Source organism: Streptopelia decaocto, assembly GCF_964273445.1.
Source record: "Streptopelia decaocto genome assembly, chromosome: 5".
Taxonomy (NCBI): domain Eukaryota; kingdom Metazoa; phylum Chordata; class Aves; order Columbiformes; family Columbidae; genus Streptopelia; species Streptopelia decaocto.
In genome coordinates this window covers 10,678,255-10,697,355 of record NC_138659.1, presented here as the reverse complement: position 1 = coordinate 10,697,355, position 19,101 = coordinate 10,678,255, and the positions used below count along the sequence as shown (strand labels likewise).

The window sequence follows — 19,101 nt, the reverse complement described above, 5'->3', positions numbered from 1 at the left end:
ATAGCAAAAAAGTCATGTTGCATGACGGTTTCTATGGAAACCTTTTTATAACTGAATGGCAGAACATTTTAAAGTCTCATAAATTTTTTAAGAATGTACTGGGAAAGTTTCGTTTGCATTATATTCTTCATGCCAGTTTTCCATATTTAACAAGTTACAGTGGTTTTAAGGACAAAATATTGTGGGGGTGTTTACAATTCCAACATCTGCTGGCAGGGATAAATCACTGACTGGTTTATCACAGCAAAACAAATCACTGTCAAGATGCCTGTTCGCTCCCACTATCCACTCACTATTCAGTTAATTGTGTCAAAAATTCTCTTCAAGTTTATAGTTAGCCAGATCTGCAGGGACTGTAAATGAGATAGTAACGGAGATGTACTGATCTACCCTAGTGATTGTTTTAATTCAGTGTGATAATTTCACTAGTTTTTGATGTGAAATTGTTTCACAGTTCCTGTGAACTATCAATATCAGTTTCCAGTTCCTAGAAAATAGGCCCGTATCAAGAATCTGAGAGAATGATTCGAAACTACAATTTGCAGCCCATTAATGGGTTAGTCAATTAGGAATCTGGGGTTGTACCTGCTTTTGCTAGAAACTCAAGGAACCTTTAAATTTTTTTTTAATTATTAAAATTGCCAAAATATACTCTCTGCCAGTAAGTTATTGCTAAATTTGAAGTTGAGTCTGCATGAGGAAAAATAAAGCCTATGCAAGGAAGAATGACCATTCAAAGCAGGGAAGATATTGTTTCAGGAGTAAGGTTGCTGAGGTTCCCCTGTGAATATATTGGCCTTTGGGGCCATTTATTAGAGAGGACTGTACTTATAATATTTGTTTGATCTTATTTTCTACTGTTCTCATTTATTGTTCAAGCAGCTAGATTTGTTTTCTGGTGGTTTTATTTGAGATTCACTCTTTTTTTTTTTCCTGTCTTTAAATATAACCTTCCCACGGATTTGCTAACGATACTCCTTAGGCAACAAAGGTTCTAAATTCTACTGCAAAGACCACTATTCCCAAAATAGACCATTACATTACGCTTCACTGTAATGATTTCCTCAGAATAGTTACTCATGTTGTAAGTTATAGCTCTTACCTCTTTTTACTGTTTATTTGCAGACCTCTGTGTTACGAACAGAAACTGAAGAGAAGTCGCTAACGAGTCTGTTACTGAGATAATCCATCATTCCCAGCACACTTTGGAGAAATGTTACACCAAGTTTAAGAGCTATCGGGTTCCACTTAAAAGGAAAATGTTCAGCTGCGTCACTTGGAAGTGGTTTTGTGTATGGAAGAATGTTTCGGGAGTAAAGAAACATCCAATTTTGGTCAAACGCTGCAGTACCTGCCCTGTTCTAGTGACTGCACCACTAGAGCACATATAAGGCTCTCACAAAGGAGGGTGAGCAAAGCGAAAATAATTATTTATTTGCAACGCAACTCTGAGTAAACCGTGTGGCTGTTGTGGACTCTGTCGCAATCTGTTGCCCATCTGGCATCTCTCCCACAAGATGGGAACTGCTGGGATGTGATTTGATGGACCTGAGCCTGTATTACTGCAATTCCTAAGTTCCTGGAGACTGAATCGTTCATCAAAATATCTCTGTTATTAAAACAAGATTAGCAGTTAGCTGGGAAGACTTGCCATGTCACAGTACCTGTTTCAACAAAACTGCAGTCTGGACATGCTGAGTTATTTGAGTGGTTAATTTAGTGAATTGTAACAGAACAAGTGAAGCCTCAGAGGGGTTATGAGGTTTTTGCTTCATCACAACACTGCAGGTATCAGTTGCTCGCTCAGCTGGTCTAGCTTGCTAATTTCTTATGAAATTCTGTTTGTTTCTTAATGATCCCCAGTGTTACTGCACTACAAAATGTTACACTGAGAATGCCAAACATATTTAAATTTGTAGAAAAATGGTGAAAGGACCTTCTTTTGGCACCTCTGGGATATTCTGGAGGCATTATGCATTTGTGAGATAAATGAGCATCTAATCGATCATCACTGAATTAATTACTGGTGTTGACAACTCAATCTACATCTTTTGGCTTCAACATTTCAGTTTCCTGATGAAACACCAGGAGTTGCTAGAGCTTGAAACAGTGGCTATAATACGGACTAAAGAGAACGGGATTGTTGTTCACATGAAGCAATCAGGGATTCTTATGGAAGCTTCGAATTTGCAGAAACTGATGGATTCCACACCCTCACTGCAGGAAACACACCCAGCAAAGGGTTTCAGATTTTAGAAAATCATTTCGATTTCTCTTTCATATAAGAAATCACTTACCTAAAGAGCTCACAGATACATTCCTTGTATCTCATATACCTGGGAACATCAGATGTATCTTGGAGATCCATCAGGTGTTCTAAATCTTGGCTTTTATTTTTATCTGCACAGATCTGAATTTGTTTGTACTTTTGAACATGGACAATTATGCCTGAGGGCATCTTCAATTCAGGAAGAATGTTTGTGACACAATTCTGTTTTAACACTCTCATCCCATAAAAATTAAAAAATATATATAGGGCTTGCATTAGTTCAGAGCTGCAGCAGTGTGGGTAAATTAATCTTCAGCTTAGAAGAGCTACAAAAGCAACTGCTGGAGATGGGTACATTACTCTTAATTAACAAGGAATTTAGTGAACTAAATCACCACAAATTGGCTTATCTGTATAATAGCATCAAGCCAGCAGTGCAAAGTTACGCTTGCAGATCACTATACTTTTCTGCCATTTTTTAAATACTGCTTTTTGATTTTTTAGCAATTTTGAAACATAATTCAAGTGCGTGAGAAAACTGAAGGCTGTTTCGAGTGCAAAGCATAAATGTGTAACGCTTTTTTTGAAAGCAACATGAGGTAACGATACATTCATACAAACGTACACAGACAATGCATATAGAAGATGGTGTGTAATCAACAAGATCGAATTCACACTGATCGGTTTGTGGGGCTTCGAAGGAGGATGGATTGTTTGCTCGCACAACCTCCGTGCTGGATTAATGTGCCCACCGACACTCTGTGGGGACTCCAACGGACGCGTTTTTCTTTAGTGGTGCCTAATTTTGATCGTATTTTTATTTAAAACTATGTTTTAATTCACCACGTACCTGCCTGAGGGTGTACTCAAAACAGGATGGCAGTTGGGTGCCAGAGGGAGCATCTCCTCAGGTCAGACTGGTTGTTGCTGCTGATGCTGGCTTGGCTGATTTTGGTTGTCAGACGAGGTGACAGCAAAGTTTTTCATCTTTCCTGCTCTCTTTGTTGTTGCCTTTTAGTGCAGGCAATTCTTTGACCTACCTGTGTGATGTCAACTACCTGTGCACAGAATGAAATGTGAACACTGGGGTGAGAAAAAAAGATGAATACTTTTACCAACAACCTTTTAATATGTATCTCTAAGCAAGAAAAATACTTCTATCTCTCTGGAACTACTTGCAACTACTACAATGGTAGTTTTATTTTTGCAATTCATATCTAACTATTCCTTTCTGAACTATTTTTTTAGCAATGCACTTTAATTTTTAATGACTTTCATTCAGAGACACCTGCAGCCTATTGAAAAAAAACCAACCAAACAAAAGCCAGGCAGGTAAGTTTTTGAGAAGGTAACTGCTATAGATAGCATTAATTATCAGTAACATACAGATGAACCAGAGTGTCCACCTTCAGACTGGAAAAATTAATGCTATAATTAGTTACTCTGCTTTCGCTACTTCCTTAGCTTCACTAAACTAAAATGACATTTTGAGCAGATCCCTAATTTCTGCTGTCATAGCTTAATCTGGTAATTATTTCTGAGGAGACAGTTACGTGTTTCGGTATTCCTAGCAGAGCAATCTTTTTCTTGGTCCCAGAATGATTTATATTATTATATGTTTCAGATAGGTTTTCAGGAGACCTCGTATCCCTACTTCAGTTTCGTAGCTTGACCTGAAAATCAGTTGGTAAATATTCACTAGGAGACTTTGCATTCATCAATTTATCTTTTCCAAGGATAATTCTATAGGCAGCATGATCAATGATTTGTAAATCCTTAGGTATAAAAAGCCTATAGCTCACAGCTTGTGCTGGAAAAGATATTTCATAGTTTTAAAATGCAAATCTTCATCTGAAATTTGAAAAAATAGCAGGCATGTACTTATTTTTAAGTTACATTTCTCAAAGAATGGGAACTATGAAAATATGTCTATTTTTTAAGAATATTAAACTTCCCTTAGATCAGATCTCTAATAATTTTTTATAATAGTTTTTCCTGTTTCTTGGTTTAAGTATGAAGGCCAAATAAATGTTCAGGACAGGCTGAATTGGGCCGTTCTCAAATTCTCTCATGACAAATACATGAACTATTTACAAATGCCCTTCATGCCCCTGATTTCCAAAAATTCATTAAACCTAATGCAAATATTGAAGGAGGAGACACATTACCCGTTCAAAAAAAATCGAGAAAATGAAGCCCTTGAACAGAAGCTTGTCAGCCCTGGTAACTGTATTAATAATACACAAAAATACCCACAAAACTTTGATTATTGTTTGTTCAGTAGTTTTAAAATTTATTTTTGAAGTAATGAAGGTCCAAGATTCCTTGTAGTCTTAACTTGCTGGCACTGGGCTGGACTAATGCAATTTATAAAACACTGTTGTTTGGAGGCTTCTTTTCTGTAACTGGTAATCCTGTCTAAAATGGAATTAGATTTTGTTGATAAGAACTTAATCATATATACCCAATTTAACTGAAAATGTATTTCCAATTTCCTTTTTAAGACAACTGGTTTTCAGGTTTGGATTCTCTTTTGCCTGTTCTTTGTGGTCGGCCTCATATCTAAAAATGCATACAAATATTTAAATTATTCTTCATTCATTTATAGCAATGATGACAACGGTAAGAGCTAAATTTACTGTGACATTGCAAGTAACTATGCTAAGGAGAAGTTAATTTTCCAAGAGGACAACCTATTTTATTTTTTAAATTAAGCACTGGCTAACGGAGTGAAACATTTTTACAGACAGAGGCTTTGGAAAAGGGAAAATTTATTTTATATAGTGACTCCCAGCAATATTTTCCTTGTACCAGGACGCCAAGCTCCTTTTCTTGGCATGACAGTCATGTCCCTGGACCTGCCCATCCACCATCACACGGCGCTTTGCCACCAGAGGGTGACTCCTACTGCAAGTGGTTCACCCATTTGGATGCTTTGTAATTTGTTTGGTATGTTTCTGATGAAGATTAAACTTAGAATGAGATCATCTTGGGCCACCGTGCCCGCTGACCTCTGACGGCGCATTTGGGTTCGCTCAAGATCTGCTGTTTTGTTGTGGCTCTGTATTTCGGTCTCTCTGAGGGGACTTGTACCTAAGACAGGTGTCGACAGTGGGAATTCTGGGGAAAATGGTTCCTTTGGGAAAAAAGAGCCACTTCGTGCCTCGGTGAGTGACAGGGACAGTGTCCAGGCCTTGGGGCACCTCTGTCACGATGGCTCTTGGGGCGATTTCCCTCACAAGAGCCTCAAACTCTCGTCAAGAGTGCTCAAATCCTTCCCTCAAATCAGACTCTACGTTACTGGGGGGATGAACCTCCCGCTCTGATCCCCGCTCATCCCCACACACCCCAAAGGGGTTCACAGCCCGAGGCCGTTCCGTGCACGACCGCGCTCCTCGCCACTTTTCTCCACTCCCACCCCTTGTCCTTCTCTCCTCACAAGGGATTCGCGCCCCTTCCACCTCCTTTGTGCGACACGGGGGTCGGGGCGCCTATTTCGGGGAGGCCGAGCCCGCTGCCCCCTCACTGGGCTCCTCGGCGACGGCTCCGCGGGGCTCCGCACACTCGGGGGCAGGCAGAGGGCGGCGGGCGCGGCCCCTCGGCGGGGCGGGCCTGGCGTGGCTCCCCGCCGGGCCGTTCCGCACCGTGCCCCGCGGCTCCGCCGCCCGCCCACCGCCGCGGCTCCCCCCGCTCGCCCGGGCGCTCTGCAAGATGGCGGCAGCAGCCGAGCGCGGCGCGGACCTGCCCGCGGAGCCGCCGCGGGGGGCTCGGCCGCCACCGCCGCTCGGCCCCGAGGATGTGGCGAGGCGGCTGGCGAGCACTCGCCGGGAGCTGAGCAACAGGCGCAAGATCCTGCTGAGGAACCTGCCGGCCGAGAGCAGCAGCCAGGTACGGCCGCCGCCCCCCCTCAGCCGGCGTGGCGAGCTCCCGCCGGCGCCTCGGGCGGGCCGGGGCGGAGGGGCACGTCCCAGGGCTGCGGAGCGCGGCCGGGTGCCGAGGGGGAGCCGCTCCCCAGGGCCGGCGGGAGGGAGCTGCGGGGCTGCCCGCCTTCGCCCTCTTTCCCGGGGGTGTTCGGGAGCTGCAGCTTCCCCTTCCTCTCCCCTGCGAGCCCGCTCGGGCTTCTCCTCCCCGCGCCTCCTTGGGCAGGCGGCTTTGTTACCGCGGTGCTGCCCGGAGCGGCTCCAGCTTGTCCTGCCCAGAGCGGGAACCGCCGCCCGCGTGGGCCGGGGGCGACGCCGGGCTGGGCCGGCCCCGCCGTTACCTGAGAGCCGCGGCTGTGAGGGGCAACCAGGTGTGTAAATCAGCCCGGCTAATTAACGAGTATGCTCACAGCACCTGGTGGCTGCCCCTGAAGGGGAGCGGTGGCCGGTGTGGGGCCGGTGAGCGCTACTCGTGAGGTGACACCTGTGTTGCCACAGCGTACAGGCAGGTGGGGCGACTTCTGCACGTCCAGCTTCTGTATAAAAGCAAAGCTAAAAGGCTTCAAGTCTGTTCGGTTTTGTTTTTTCGAGGTGAGCAGTGCGTGGTCTGCGAAAGTGTTTTTCTGCAGTCTGTTGGTAGTTTAGGAGAATTCCGCTGAAATTGCTGCCGTTTGGAGGAGAAAATTGCTGAACTTGTAAACCTAATGCGTGTGAGTCAGATTTTGAGGTGATTTACTTGCACAGTCACTTTACCAGGTCTTTACCAGCTCCATATATTTAACTTGATGCAGAAACATAAAAAATTGTGATTACAGCTTTTGTTCTAAACCTCTCCTCGTGTCTCTTTCCCTGTCTTTCTAAAGCACAGGCCATTTAACGACCTGCGGGTCAGTGCAGCGCGTGAAGACTATCATTTTCTCCATAATTCCGGTAGAAAGGGACCATTCATTTCAGAGAGAATCTTTCAGTAATCAGCGTAATTTGATCAGAGCACCGAGCTGGCTTGCTGTGTCACTTCTCGATGTTTTGTTTTCATGCATATGGTGTCTTTTGGTCGATTTGACTGTGCCGTAGCATGGTTGGAGTTTTAGATGTGACGGTTTTGCTGTGATGTTTTACGCACAAAGTCTCACCCATATTTATAGCAAGCTAATGACCAAATCAATAGCAAACTCACAACTTGGAAAACGCTGCTAATCTTCATCATCTCTCTAAGAAGCCACTGCGCGTGAGTGTGTTGACAGAGAGGGCTTACTGGTGTATCACGGGGTGCTCGCTGCAGATGGCCAGGACGGGATCACTTTGTCTGACACTCCAACAGTTGCATTACTTGCTGGAACTTCATAAATTCACACGTGGATGGTTAAAAGCGCATCTCGCCTCAGTGGAAGCCGTCAAGTTTGGCACTGCTTGGTCAGACAAAGAATGCCGCAGGGAGGTGTGAGTGTGGAGGTCCACTTTGGCACCCACACGGTATTTTGGAAGTTTGCCGTTTTAATTTGGTTCTAACGTTAAGCTGGTACTATGCTAGAACAGTACCACCGTGCAGGGATCCTGAAATACAGCTTCAAAAGGTGTCATTTTAGTTTTTACCGTCATTGAGCTATTGCTGTTGGCATGGAAAGGCAGAACAGTTTTGCTATAGAGAGGAAGTTTCTGTCCTGGAGCAGTTTTGGAAAGCAGAAGTGTGTTTGTGGTCAGGCATGTTAAGTATACCTGTGTATTTGGCTGTAATGCATTTCCACAAATTACCATGAAACGTAGTATTTCTTGTTTCAAATGAGCACCCTTGGTAAACACTGTGCATGTTTCGTCTGCTGTTTCTTTTTGGTTAGCCAAGTGAAATCAGATAAGCTATTGCTAACCTGTCTAATTTATTCGCCATTGTGAAGGAGATGAACATCGTTTAAATGCAATGAAGTCTTCCAGAATAGATTCTAATAAAAGTAATTATTAATTTCTAATCATGGGGCTGTTGTGTTTGTTATAATTTGTTGTTATGATGTAAAGAGTGAGGCCAAGATTTACTGAAATAGTTTTAAAGTGAGAAACGGCTCTTCTGCTGGTTGAGATTGGTGGAGATGTTTCGTTTTCTCAGAAGGTTCATAATTTTCAAGTTGAGAACAAAACTCCAATTTTTTACAGGTGAAATTAAGTAATAAACATTTTCCTCTGCCAGCCATAGCTACATATTAACTTTTTTTATTTATTGTTGTACTTGTAATCTTCTATTACCTTTGGAGTTCCACCTGCGTAAAACTGAATTAAAAAAAAATACACATTCTTAAAGCCACAGAAGATAAGTACCTTAGCCATGAGGTTTCTGAACCAGAAACAGAGTACCACAGATTTGTAGTCTTAGAAACCAAACAAACAGAGAGATCTTGAAGTGTCAGAAGCATTTGGTACTTTAGGCGTGGGGTGGCTATTGCTAAGGGGCAAAGGTTGCCCACGTTTGAATCTTGGCAAGTGGGATTTCTCTGTAAATGCATTTGGCAACATCTGTGTTTCTCAGGAAATGTGGAGCCTGTTTCCAGGAGGAAGGTCAACCTGAAGAAAGCACTTTGCTGTCTGTCACACCGAGTTGGTCAGCATTCCCTCACAAACTTTTCTTATTGAGTGTCAATAAGAAACAAATCCAAAAGGGGAACAACTTAAGTCAAAATTACATCAAGAAGGTTCTTTCTCCATTGGGCTTTGTAGCTCATCCTGTAAATATGTCCTTGCAGGATTAGTATTTCTTCCAGCAATTCTCTCACTGCAACCATGGAGAAAGGTATTTTTGTGGCAGATCTGCAGTAAACATTTTTGTTATCATTTTTGCTATTCTTGAAAGCAAAGTCTCCATTTACTGTTTAGTTGACAAGTCGATCGATTCTGTACAGACCCATCACGGTGAAGTGTTCCAGGATTGCCAGTTAGCTCCCCACATTCATCCTGGTCCGATTCCTCCAGCACAGCACCTGAACTGTGCGCGTTATTAAACATGCATTGTGATAATGACCTAAAACCGGACATACACTGTTGCCATGACCTCTCTGAATCTGGAGATGAAGCACCATTGATATCTGCACAGCTGTATTTTTGTTACTTTTTAGATTGCTGGACCTGTATAATTAGATAGAAATGCATTTGTTATTGCTGATTCCTGTTAGTTGAGTCTGTGGTGTGAGTAAAACAGCTTACCAGATCTACTGTCTTAATTAATGTCATGTTTTCCCACCCTCAATCTGATGTTTTTCTATTATTGTAGCTATACGCAAACTATATTAAAAATCTGCTCAGTATTTTTTTCTACTTAGGGGGCAAGATTGTCCTATTAGTTCCTGTCTTTTTGAAAAATGTCCAATAGTGGGTCTCTTCTCATTAGCATTAATATCCTCTGATGCAGTGTTGTGGTAAGGCTGATGTTTGCATTGAGAGTCTTTGCAAAGAGGCTTCAATATATGCTTGGTTGTAGTAATTTGTTTTATTCTGGTCAGTGCTTGGCAATGAATTAGCAATCTCTTGCTTGGACGTCTCTTGCGATTGCCTCACGCGTGCATCTCCCTGAGCCGTCATATCTGGTGGACCAACTAATCCATTTTGATAGCAAGGACCACAGCGCATACGATTTTGAAAGCGCAGTGTCCAAAGGCATCCGTCACAAATTGAAGGTGCGTGCAACCATCACAAAACTGCTGCGAGTGCTCTGGGCAGGGAGAAGGAGGGAAACGATAAATTCTCTTCTTTACTGGTACAGAGGTGTCAGGAGCTTCAGGATGACCAGAGTGCAAGTGAAGTTGTACCTTACTAAAGGGGAAGTATTTTTTTTTGCTGGAGTATTGTATAGCAAGTCAGTTTCTGTTTGTTTTGGTTTTTGTAATTGCCCCAGTGGACGAGAGGAATTGGATTTTATTTCCCCCAAGTCATTGTTTTTTCACTGTTGGTGGTTCCTTGTTTATGTCTGATGAACTTCCACAGGAGCAGTGGCTCATAACTGTGAGGTGATCAGTCTGGTGCCCTGGCACAGCAGTTTGTGTCTCATGGAGTTGCTGTTAGGAAGAACAGACCTTGAGTTACCTTTTTTGCTAATGATTACTGAGATGCGTAGCAAAATCTCCTGTCTCCACTGCTAAGATGAGCTGACCAACGAGGACTATTCACTTTTCAATTCCCCTCTTTGCAGCTAAGGATCCAGTGCTGTGGAAGATGCACTTGCTTTCAACTCATGTTTTCTGTGTTTAATTATCTTTAAATGCCAACATATTACATTCCCATTTCTGCTTTTCTTTAACAGCTGAAGCTAGAAAATCAATCTTATAGAGGGGATGTTCTACTTAAATGTAGGGCATGAAATAAAGTAGGGCTGAATAATTATCTTAATACCCTGTAGTTCTTCTTGGGCATGACAGAATCTAAAGAAAGATGAAACTTTTACATATTGATAAGAAACTGGTGCAGTCCACCTGGGACAGAGATTTATCTTGTGGTTTGGGACCTGATGTACCCACCCAGTTTTATTCACTGGTGCCTGTTCCTGATCAAAAGACAAATCACTACTTAGCGTGATGCTGTTTCTGGTGGGGTTGGGTTTTTTTAATTCTTCTTTCTCCTTGGATTAGCCACAATTTTTCCTTGTTCTTTGTGATGGAAAGCCTTTAATGAACTGTGATGATTTGAGGAAGTCCTCTCCCCCCCGATCCATTGTATGCCAGACGTTTAAGTAGAAGGGGCCTTTGTGTTTTACTTGGTCCTGGTCACACCAACTGAACATGAAAGGCACACCCGCTGGATAGCGAGTAGCTCTTATGCCTGAGGATGTACGTGCTTTTTCATTGTCTTTATTGCCTTTTTTTTTGCTTTGTGTTCTTGCTCTCTCATGTTAGCCCTCCTATGTTTTTTTTTTATCTTTCGTTTAGCTTGCATATCACCCACTATACCCAAGATGATGTAATTAATTTCCAGTGCCATAGTGTTGCTCTTACCAACACACTAATATGTCTCTGGAAGATCAGAGAAGTATGTTTTTCATTTCATGTCCATGCTAAGTTTATTGAGAAGCTTTTTGTATCTTAATGGTTTCTTATATTATTTTACTGAAGATCTTTGTAGGGTATGGTCTTACAAAAGTGAGAATCGATTCTCAAACAAAAAGGTTCACCCCAAAGGCGCTTTATGGCCTAGAATTATGGGCTTGATTTTATTTCAGGTTTCAAAGTTTGTGGAAGTGAAGAGGGAATGTGCTGAGCCAAAGCTTTAGACTCCACATCAGTCCTCATTGTTCTTGGGTACCTGGGCAGGAGAACATCTGCTGCACATCTTAGATGTGATCTCACAGCCACTGCTCACCTGAGAACTTTTTTTAACACCACATCGAAAAAAACTTGAAAATTTGCCACAGAAGAGCACATCCTGTATGGTACGGTGAGCCCAATCGCTGTCTGAAATCTTGCTTGCTAGGTGCCAAGCAGGATTTATCTGGCAGTCCGTGCCCAGTTGGTGAAAATTTGAGGTCTTCCTACTTCTGTGATCATAAGTAGAGAGGAGGTGTTTAAAATTTGACTTTGCACTGGTCTTTGTGCTTTGTCATCTAACCCACTTTATGGTGCTACTGACCCCACTTCTCCTCTGCAGCAGAGTCTCTGGGATTTTCCCTCAGTAACACGTTATTATTTTAAACTTTATTTATTTAAATTTTATTATTTTAAGCTTTTTTTTGAGTAGACCTTTTTTTAGTATATCTGCAGTGAAATCCACATGTCACGTCATGAACTCAAAAATGTAGTGGTCTAAAATTTTAATTAAATGAAGACTGCATTGTATCGTTTGTAAATGTAAAGCTTTTTCCTGAGGAGTCCTTCTCTTTCCTGCTCTGCCTGCACAGATGGAAACAAAGTCTTTTTTAGTTGTGAGATGATTTAAAACTTCTTTGGTAAGCATTATTCAGTTCAACTACTTAACACATAATTGATTCCCATTGCAAGAATATGCATGTGAAGTTTAGGGCTTCAGCTACTTGCTGAGAGCCAAGTTACAGACCAGGCTTGTCCAGTGTTTACATTGGAAACACCATTGAAGCTTACTGTAGAAATCTGGCCAGGCACCACTATAATTGTTAAATATTTTTGTTGCCAGAATAACATAATTCAGTATTACATCTAGAGAGAGAAAAATACTTGGATTTAGGTGTTGTAAGCTTTATCCGTGGTATGTTGTTCCAGGTGATGACAGAGTATTTCTTGCATGTTTCTTTTCTTGCATGATGAGATCTCGGGTGTGAAAAGCTGATTTTAGTAGAAAGAATACACTGAGCTTTGCTAGCTTGATAAATAGAGAAAATGTGCCTGTTAATGACTCCCTTTCTTGTTTATGTTTAAAAAAATGCGAGCAATAAAGCATAACGACAGATCCTCTGGAAGGCCGGCATTCTTTCCATTGGAGAGATGCAAATTTCACATTGCTAGTATGTGGTAGGAACTCATGTTGACAGTTTTTCTATCCAAGACAAGACAGGACAGGCCAAGAATTGAAGCATTTCAAGACCACATTTCTTATGGTGGTAAATAATACATTTTTAAAGTATACTCAGCCTGTATTTATTAGTGGTTTCTCTTAAACTCCTTTTAGTATATTTGGCCTTGCTTTTTCTGCTACTTTTAAAGTATGGACTCATTATTTTCTAGTTAGGATTTTAATTGTTACTGATTATAAGATTAACTAGCTTTCAGAGTCTGCTTTCAAGAACTTTGCAGGTTTAAGGGGCTGTGTAGTAGCTATGCATTAGTGGTTACATTCTGTTCCAAGATGTTTAGCTGAGCCGCTGGCATGGCCCATGTGTTTATGCCGCTGCTGTTATTCTGATGAGCTCTCTCCTGCGTTTTCTCTCTGGTTTTGCGGTAGGATCATCCTTGCTGTGACCAGGGGCGTTCCCCGGGAGCTGCCTGGCAGGGACTTTGCTCAGGTGCAAACACACCTCGTTGACCAAGAGCTGGTGCCGAGTTTTATATCCGGTTCAGGAGCCAACTCTGAGTTGATCCCAGGAGTGCAATAATTAAGGGCCAAGATAGGGCACCACTGTAACCAGTGTTTGTGTTGGAAACTGCATGGGATTCATGACTGCTGTACCTCTGCCAGACAGCTTTATAACTGCCTACAAGTTTTGTTGTCAAAATATTATAATCTAGGTGGGCATTCAGTGCATGACACTCATGGCAGCGAGACTTTGCACATGTTAGTGGATGTTGCCACTTTGTGTGGACTTAATATGATGCAGTTAAACCATTATTGTTGTGGTAATTGCCAGTGATTTGTTTTTGTTTTTTTTTTTTTTTTAGACTAGCAGATTCATTCATTTGTGAAAGAGGAGAAAATCCTTTAGAAGAAGCAGTTTTGTAAACATTATGTGCAACAAATACTAATAGTGGCTAGGCTTGTTCAACAGATGGTTTGGATGTGGATATTGTGAGCGTGGGTGTAGTGGTGGTAGCTGGGACTGGCAGCCCCCGTTCGTGTGTGGTACCATTGCTGGGTTTGTTACTGCTTTGCTGAACCCCGTGGAGGTCGGGAACGGGGAGCGAGCTGCGGCTGTTTGTTGCCGCTGTGCTCAGGGCAACAGCCCTCTGCTTACATTCTTTGCGAGTTAACAGGGTTGCACCAGAGAATATACCTGACTTGGATGACCTGCTTCTCCTTGCTGAGTAAACACTCATTCCTGGTCCAGACAGAGAATCATGGAATGGTTTGGGTTGGAAGGGACCTTAAAGCTCATCCAGTCCCACCACTGCCATGAGCAGGGACATCTTCACCAGCTCAGGTTGCTCAGAGCCCCATCCAGCCTGGCCTGGGATGTCTCTCGGGATGGTTCATCCACCACCTCTCTGGCCAACCTGGGCCAGGCTCTCACCACCCTCAGGGGCAACAGTTTCTTCCTCATGTCCACCCTGAATCTCCCTCCTTTAGTTTAAAACCATCACCGCTTGTCCTATTGCAACAGGTCCTGCTCAAAAGTCTGTCCCCATCTTTCTTATGGGCCCCTTTTAGGTACTGAAAGGCCGCAATAAGGTCTCCCCAGAGCTTCTCTTCTCCAGCTGAACACCCCAACTCTCTCAGCCTGTCGTCCCAGCAGAGCTGTTCCAGCCGCTGATAATTTCTGGGGTTCCCCTGGCCCCTTTCCAGCAGGTCCATGTCTGTCCTGTGCTGAGGACCCCAGAGCTGGACCAGCACTGCAGGGGGATCTCACCAGAGCGGAGCAGAAGGGCAGAATCCCCCCCAAACCTGCTGGCCATGCTCCTGTTGATGCAGTCCAGGATATGATTTACCTCTGGGCTGCAAGCACACATTGCCAGCTCCTGTTCCATCTTTCATCCCCCAGCACCCTCAAGTCCTCCTCCACTCGGCTGCTCTCCGTTCCTCCATCTCCAGCCTGTATTGATACTGGGGGTTGCCCTGACCCAGATGCAGGACCTTGCACTTGACCTTGTTGAACTTCATGAAGTTTGCATGGGTCCCACTTCCCGAGCTTGTCCAGCTCCCTCTGGATGGAACCCCTCGCTCACGCGTGTCACCTGCACTGCTCACCTTGGTGTCATCCACAGACTTGCTGAGGGTATAGTCGTTCCCAATGTCTATCTCACTGATGAAGATATTAAGCAATACTGGTCCCAGTACGGACCCCTGGGAGACACCACTTGTCACTGGTGTCCATCCAGACATTGTGCCATTGACCACTACCCTCTGGGTGTGACCATCCATTGTAGGAGGCCACCAGGTTGGTCAGGCTGAATAGTGGGTAAGTGGTTACCCCAGAGGGAGCAACTTCGTTCCGTGCTGGTGGTGCTGGGTATTTGGTAGTGCAGAGCTGAACCTGGTTAGAACAGCGGGTAAGGTGTCCTGTGGCTCTCCCTGGCAGTTCTGTTAACAACATTAAATGGCAGTTAGTGTTTGTTCTTTTCTAACAGACCTAAGTGTTGAAAGATGTTGAAGGTAAAGTTTAAATCAGTGCCCAAGTTAAAAAGCCAGCTTAGTAGTTTTGAAAATATTATGAAGAATCTTAGTCTGATGTACACAGATATTTACGTATCTGTTTAATTTGAAGGAGTATACATTTGCTTAAGAGTTGGCATGGTGCGTTTTATTTTTGTAAATTGTCATGAACAGTCTTTGTGTGAAAGATGCTTTAGCTGAAATATTCCACAGGCTCAGCCCTGCCGTGGGGGATGTGAGAGCGCCAGAAAAGCACCTTCCTGGAAGAGCCCAGTGTGTGAACTCAGTGGTGTTTGACACAACCTGTGGATATCAGTATTAAAATCTCTACAAAAATTAATTTGCTTAAATTAGGTTTTCATTTTAATTTTTTTTCTATGTTCTCATCATTTTTTACATGAGACTTCATGATGTGTTCACTACAGGCTATTTTCCCTCTCAGTTTAACTTTCAAACAGTTGCTGGGAAATCATGTGAAGTCATCTGATTCACAGATGACCTTCAAAAGCATGTTCAGAGCTGTTTGAAATAATATTTCCTGCTACTTAATAATCATATGAAACTTCCAGTGTTACTCTTCTCTTGTTCTAAGTGGGACAGAAATAACTTTGAGTTTTCAGTGCCACAATATAGCACAAAACCATGCAGAAAATGTCTTCTTAATCTCTTGTGATGGAGAATGAGCTCCCGTCTAGTTCTTGTAAGAGAGATGCCCACAGTCAAATCGCCTGCTTGACTCGAATCTTTGAATTGTGCCTGGTGTATTTTGCTTCTCAGAAATGGCGTCCTTATCACATCTGATGAGAGGATGGCTGGTAGCTTGAGAAATGCTGCTATGTTTTATTAATGTAGTATTTGACAGCTGTTAACTAGTGAAACTAGAGATTGGTGTTCGCTTGACTAAAAGGTATGCACCTGATACTGGTCACGGAGAACCCAGTTAACCTCTAGGCTATATATATTGAATTAGCAAACTGGCAAGTAGACTGGGCTAGTGGAAATTGTCTGCAATTAAACTTTCGGACAAAGTTGGTTGATTGTTTTGCTGACTCACATGTTTTTTTTTCACTCTGGTGTATGGGATTTATCCAAGTAAAGGAATAAATATATCTTGTTACTACTCATGGTTTCTTCTTGGGGATGATTCTTGTTCATATCTACATTCTCACCCCTGAACTGATAATAGTTTGTGGGTTTGGGGGGGCATGCTCTTGTTGGGGAATAGCTATAGCAAACTGCTGTGCACCTCTAACACTTGCTCCTACCTCAGCCCTATTCTCTCTCCATTAATTAGTGGGAGCAAATAATGCCCTTGGGATTGATTCTTCGTTGAGCATCTGTGTGGTAATTGATAGAGGATACTTTCCAGGGGGTATTCTGGCCACAGTTATCTGCTGGTTGAAAGAATATTCATTATTAAAACAGTGAAAATCAAAGTGAACTTGAGCAGTTAAAGGAAATTAAAGCAACCATTGCATTTTATGATGGCGTTGCCTGGCCTCAGTAAACTGCGTGTTGTGATGTTGCCAGTATTTCTTGTCTGTGTGGTATTTTAACTATGCTAGCTGTACTTCGGAGAAATTGTGGGGGGTTTTGCTATTTAATGAACTGCGATGTTACTTATCTTTATCAACAGACAGTCAACAGGGCGCCCTGTTGTGCTTATGTGACTTTATATAATGACAAGTAAATTAATCAAATTCAGTAAGCCAGTTTTTGTGGCGAGATGAAAACATTGCTGCAGTAGTATAACTAGCTCTTTTAAAAACAAATATTTGATAGTGTTTCTACGGTGAGATTTTCTGTTTATTTGGACATTTTATATATCTCTCTCTATATATATATATTTTTTTTTTTAATGAAGATGAATTTATGCACTTACTTGGTCTGGTGGATTATTTATCTGATGTTACTTGTACTTTTCTCTTCTAGGAAATCCATGACTTATTTAAAGATTATGAAATCAAGTATTGTTATGTGGACAGAAATAAAAGAACAGGTAAGAACTTAAAGCCTTCCGGTGTCATACATTTCAGTTCTGTCGTGAAACTCATGAGAAACATCATCTGCTGTGCATGAAGTCATCAAGTTCTCTGCCGCCACATAACTTCATGTCCCTCGGTGCCTTTTATGGCTATATAGTTTGTCACCTTCTACTGAAGCCAACAGAGAGTTGGAAACTTTACCGATGTCAAGCAGAAGTAGACTGGTCCACTATGGTATCTCTCGGGCATATTCCCTTAGCGGGTGTCTCTTTGGGACAAAGCTGACCTCAACTATCTGATTTGCTTCGAAAAGTTAGACCTGAGGTTTGTGCTGTCTTAGGAAAGTGACATGATCAGAGGACAACAAACCTAAATCCACATGCATTTGTGTCAGGTAATATAAGCCAGAAGTGATTTATTAAAAGAGTGCTTAAGTCTTTGCAGGAAATTAAATCCTGAATTTGAAGTCTGATTTTCCATTTACAAATTAATTCTATAAATAGAGGATTCACAGATTTTTAGCATTTCTGGGGTACAGGAATGGACAAATATTTCTCTACATGTTCCTGTCTTTCCAAACCACCACAGGTCCCGCCACCTGGCCCGGCTCCTGAGGCAACCTTCATTTCCAGGACAAAACCTTCATGCGGTAGCTGTGATAGATTTCTGTCAGGATTTCATGAGGATAATAGTGTTTTTTGACATCTGCCTCTAAGGAGCAAGAATTTGTACTTTAATGTTCCATTATCTTGCAGATTTTATGTCTGAATATGGCCAGTTTGTCTGTGAGGTATTATAGTCTGCTGTTTAACAGCAGACTGGATGTCTGTGTTCATCCTTCCAAGAAGGATGAATATTTTAATTTAATCTAGATGCTCTCATATATAACTAGATTTTTATTGAGTATTTTTGTTGGTTTTAGAGTGTATACATGTGTCTTTGAGTATATGTAGATATTGATATAGTACTCTGCCTATTCATGTGAAATTTTGTATGTTTTACTGCATGCTTCTGCAAATTTTTTTGCAACTGGAATACACTGTAGGTGGCTTATCTTATTCTTGGCTTGTTTGGATACATTAATTTACTTTATCTCCATATTCATGAAGACTTTAAAACTGTGTTTGGAGACCTTAATGTTGCAGGATCTTATGTTACTATACAATCAGCCAAATTCTTGAGCCTCTCAGCTCTTCCTATTCCTGTTCTTTATATTGCAAATTATTTTTGGTGATCATAACTTTGCTGTGCGAAAAGCAAAAGTTCTGTTAATGGTTTTGGCTGTGTCTGTGGGTGTTCATATGTATGTATTCCATCTTGTCTGAATAAGTAGACACAACAGAATAGTTATCCATCTAAAAGATGGACATACGTATTGTAGTGTGAACTATTTGTGTAAGGAACTCTCTGTATTGAGTGGGTTTTTTTGCTTTATTTATTTATTTAGTAATATAAGGGTTTTTTTTTAGTTTAAGGGACATAATTGGAACTTTGTAGAGCTCTGTAGATGTTTCTGGTTAGATCTTCTAAAATTCTTCTGAGTTTATGACAGGTCTGTTCGGTTATGACTGATGGTAAAATCCCCTGCAAAGGCATTGGTTGTGTGTTAGTACAAACTAATTGCTTGCAGGATGCACAACAACATTCAGTCTGACTAGAACAGCAGAACTCAGATCTCAAATATCAGGTGTATGTCACCAAGACTATACTTGCTTGTCTTTTTTTGCTTTATGAACTGCTACCTGATAGTCACAGATCAGAACTTGCTTTAAAACACACTGTGGCTGTTAGAAATCCTCGTTTAGAAAGTTGTAACTAATAGAACCATAGAATAGCTTAGGATGGACAACACCTTTAAGATGTTCGAGTCCAGCTGTTAACCCGACACTGCCAAGTCCACCTCTACCCCATGACCCTGAGAACCTCATCTCCATCTGTCCAACCCCTCCAGGAATGGTGACTC

At 42.1% G+C, this 19,101-nt stretch overlaps 1 protein-coding gene across 3 annotated transcripts in view; it reads left to right on the top strand.

The window, feature by feature from the left end:
- Positions 1-5,980: 5,980 nt before the first annotated feature.
- The window catches only part of RAVER2 (ribonucleoprotein, PTB binding 2), a gene marked incomplete at its 5' end in the record, with an annotated part of 37,494 nt that continues 24,373 nt past the window's right edge, over positions 5,981-19,101 (top strand). For all 3 annotated transcript variants that reach the window (XM_082053711.1, XM_082053710.1, XM_082053709.1), the window contains 2 exons: positions 5,981-6,157; positions 17,086-17,152. In XM_082053711.1, coding sequence (XP_081909837.1) covers positions 5,981-6,157; positions 17,086-17,152 — 244 coding nt within the window. The remainder of the gene's footprint in view (positions 6,158-17,085; positions 17,153-19,101) is intronic.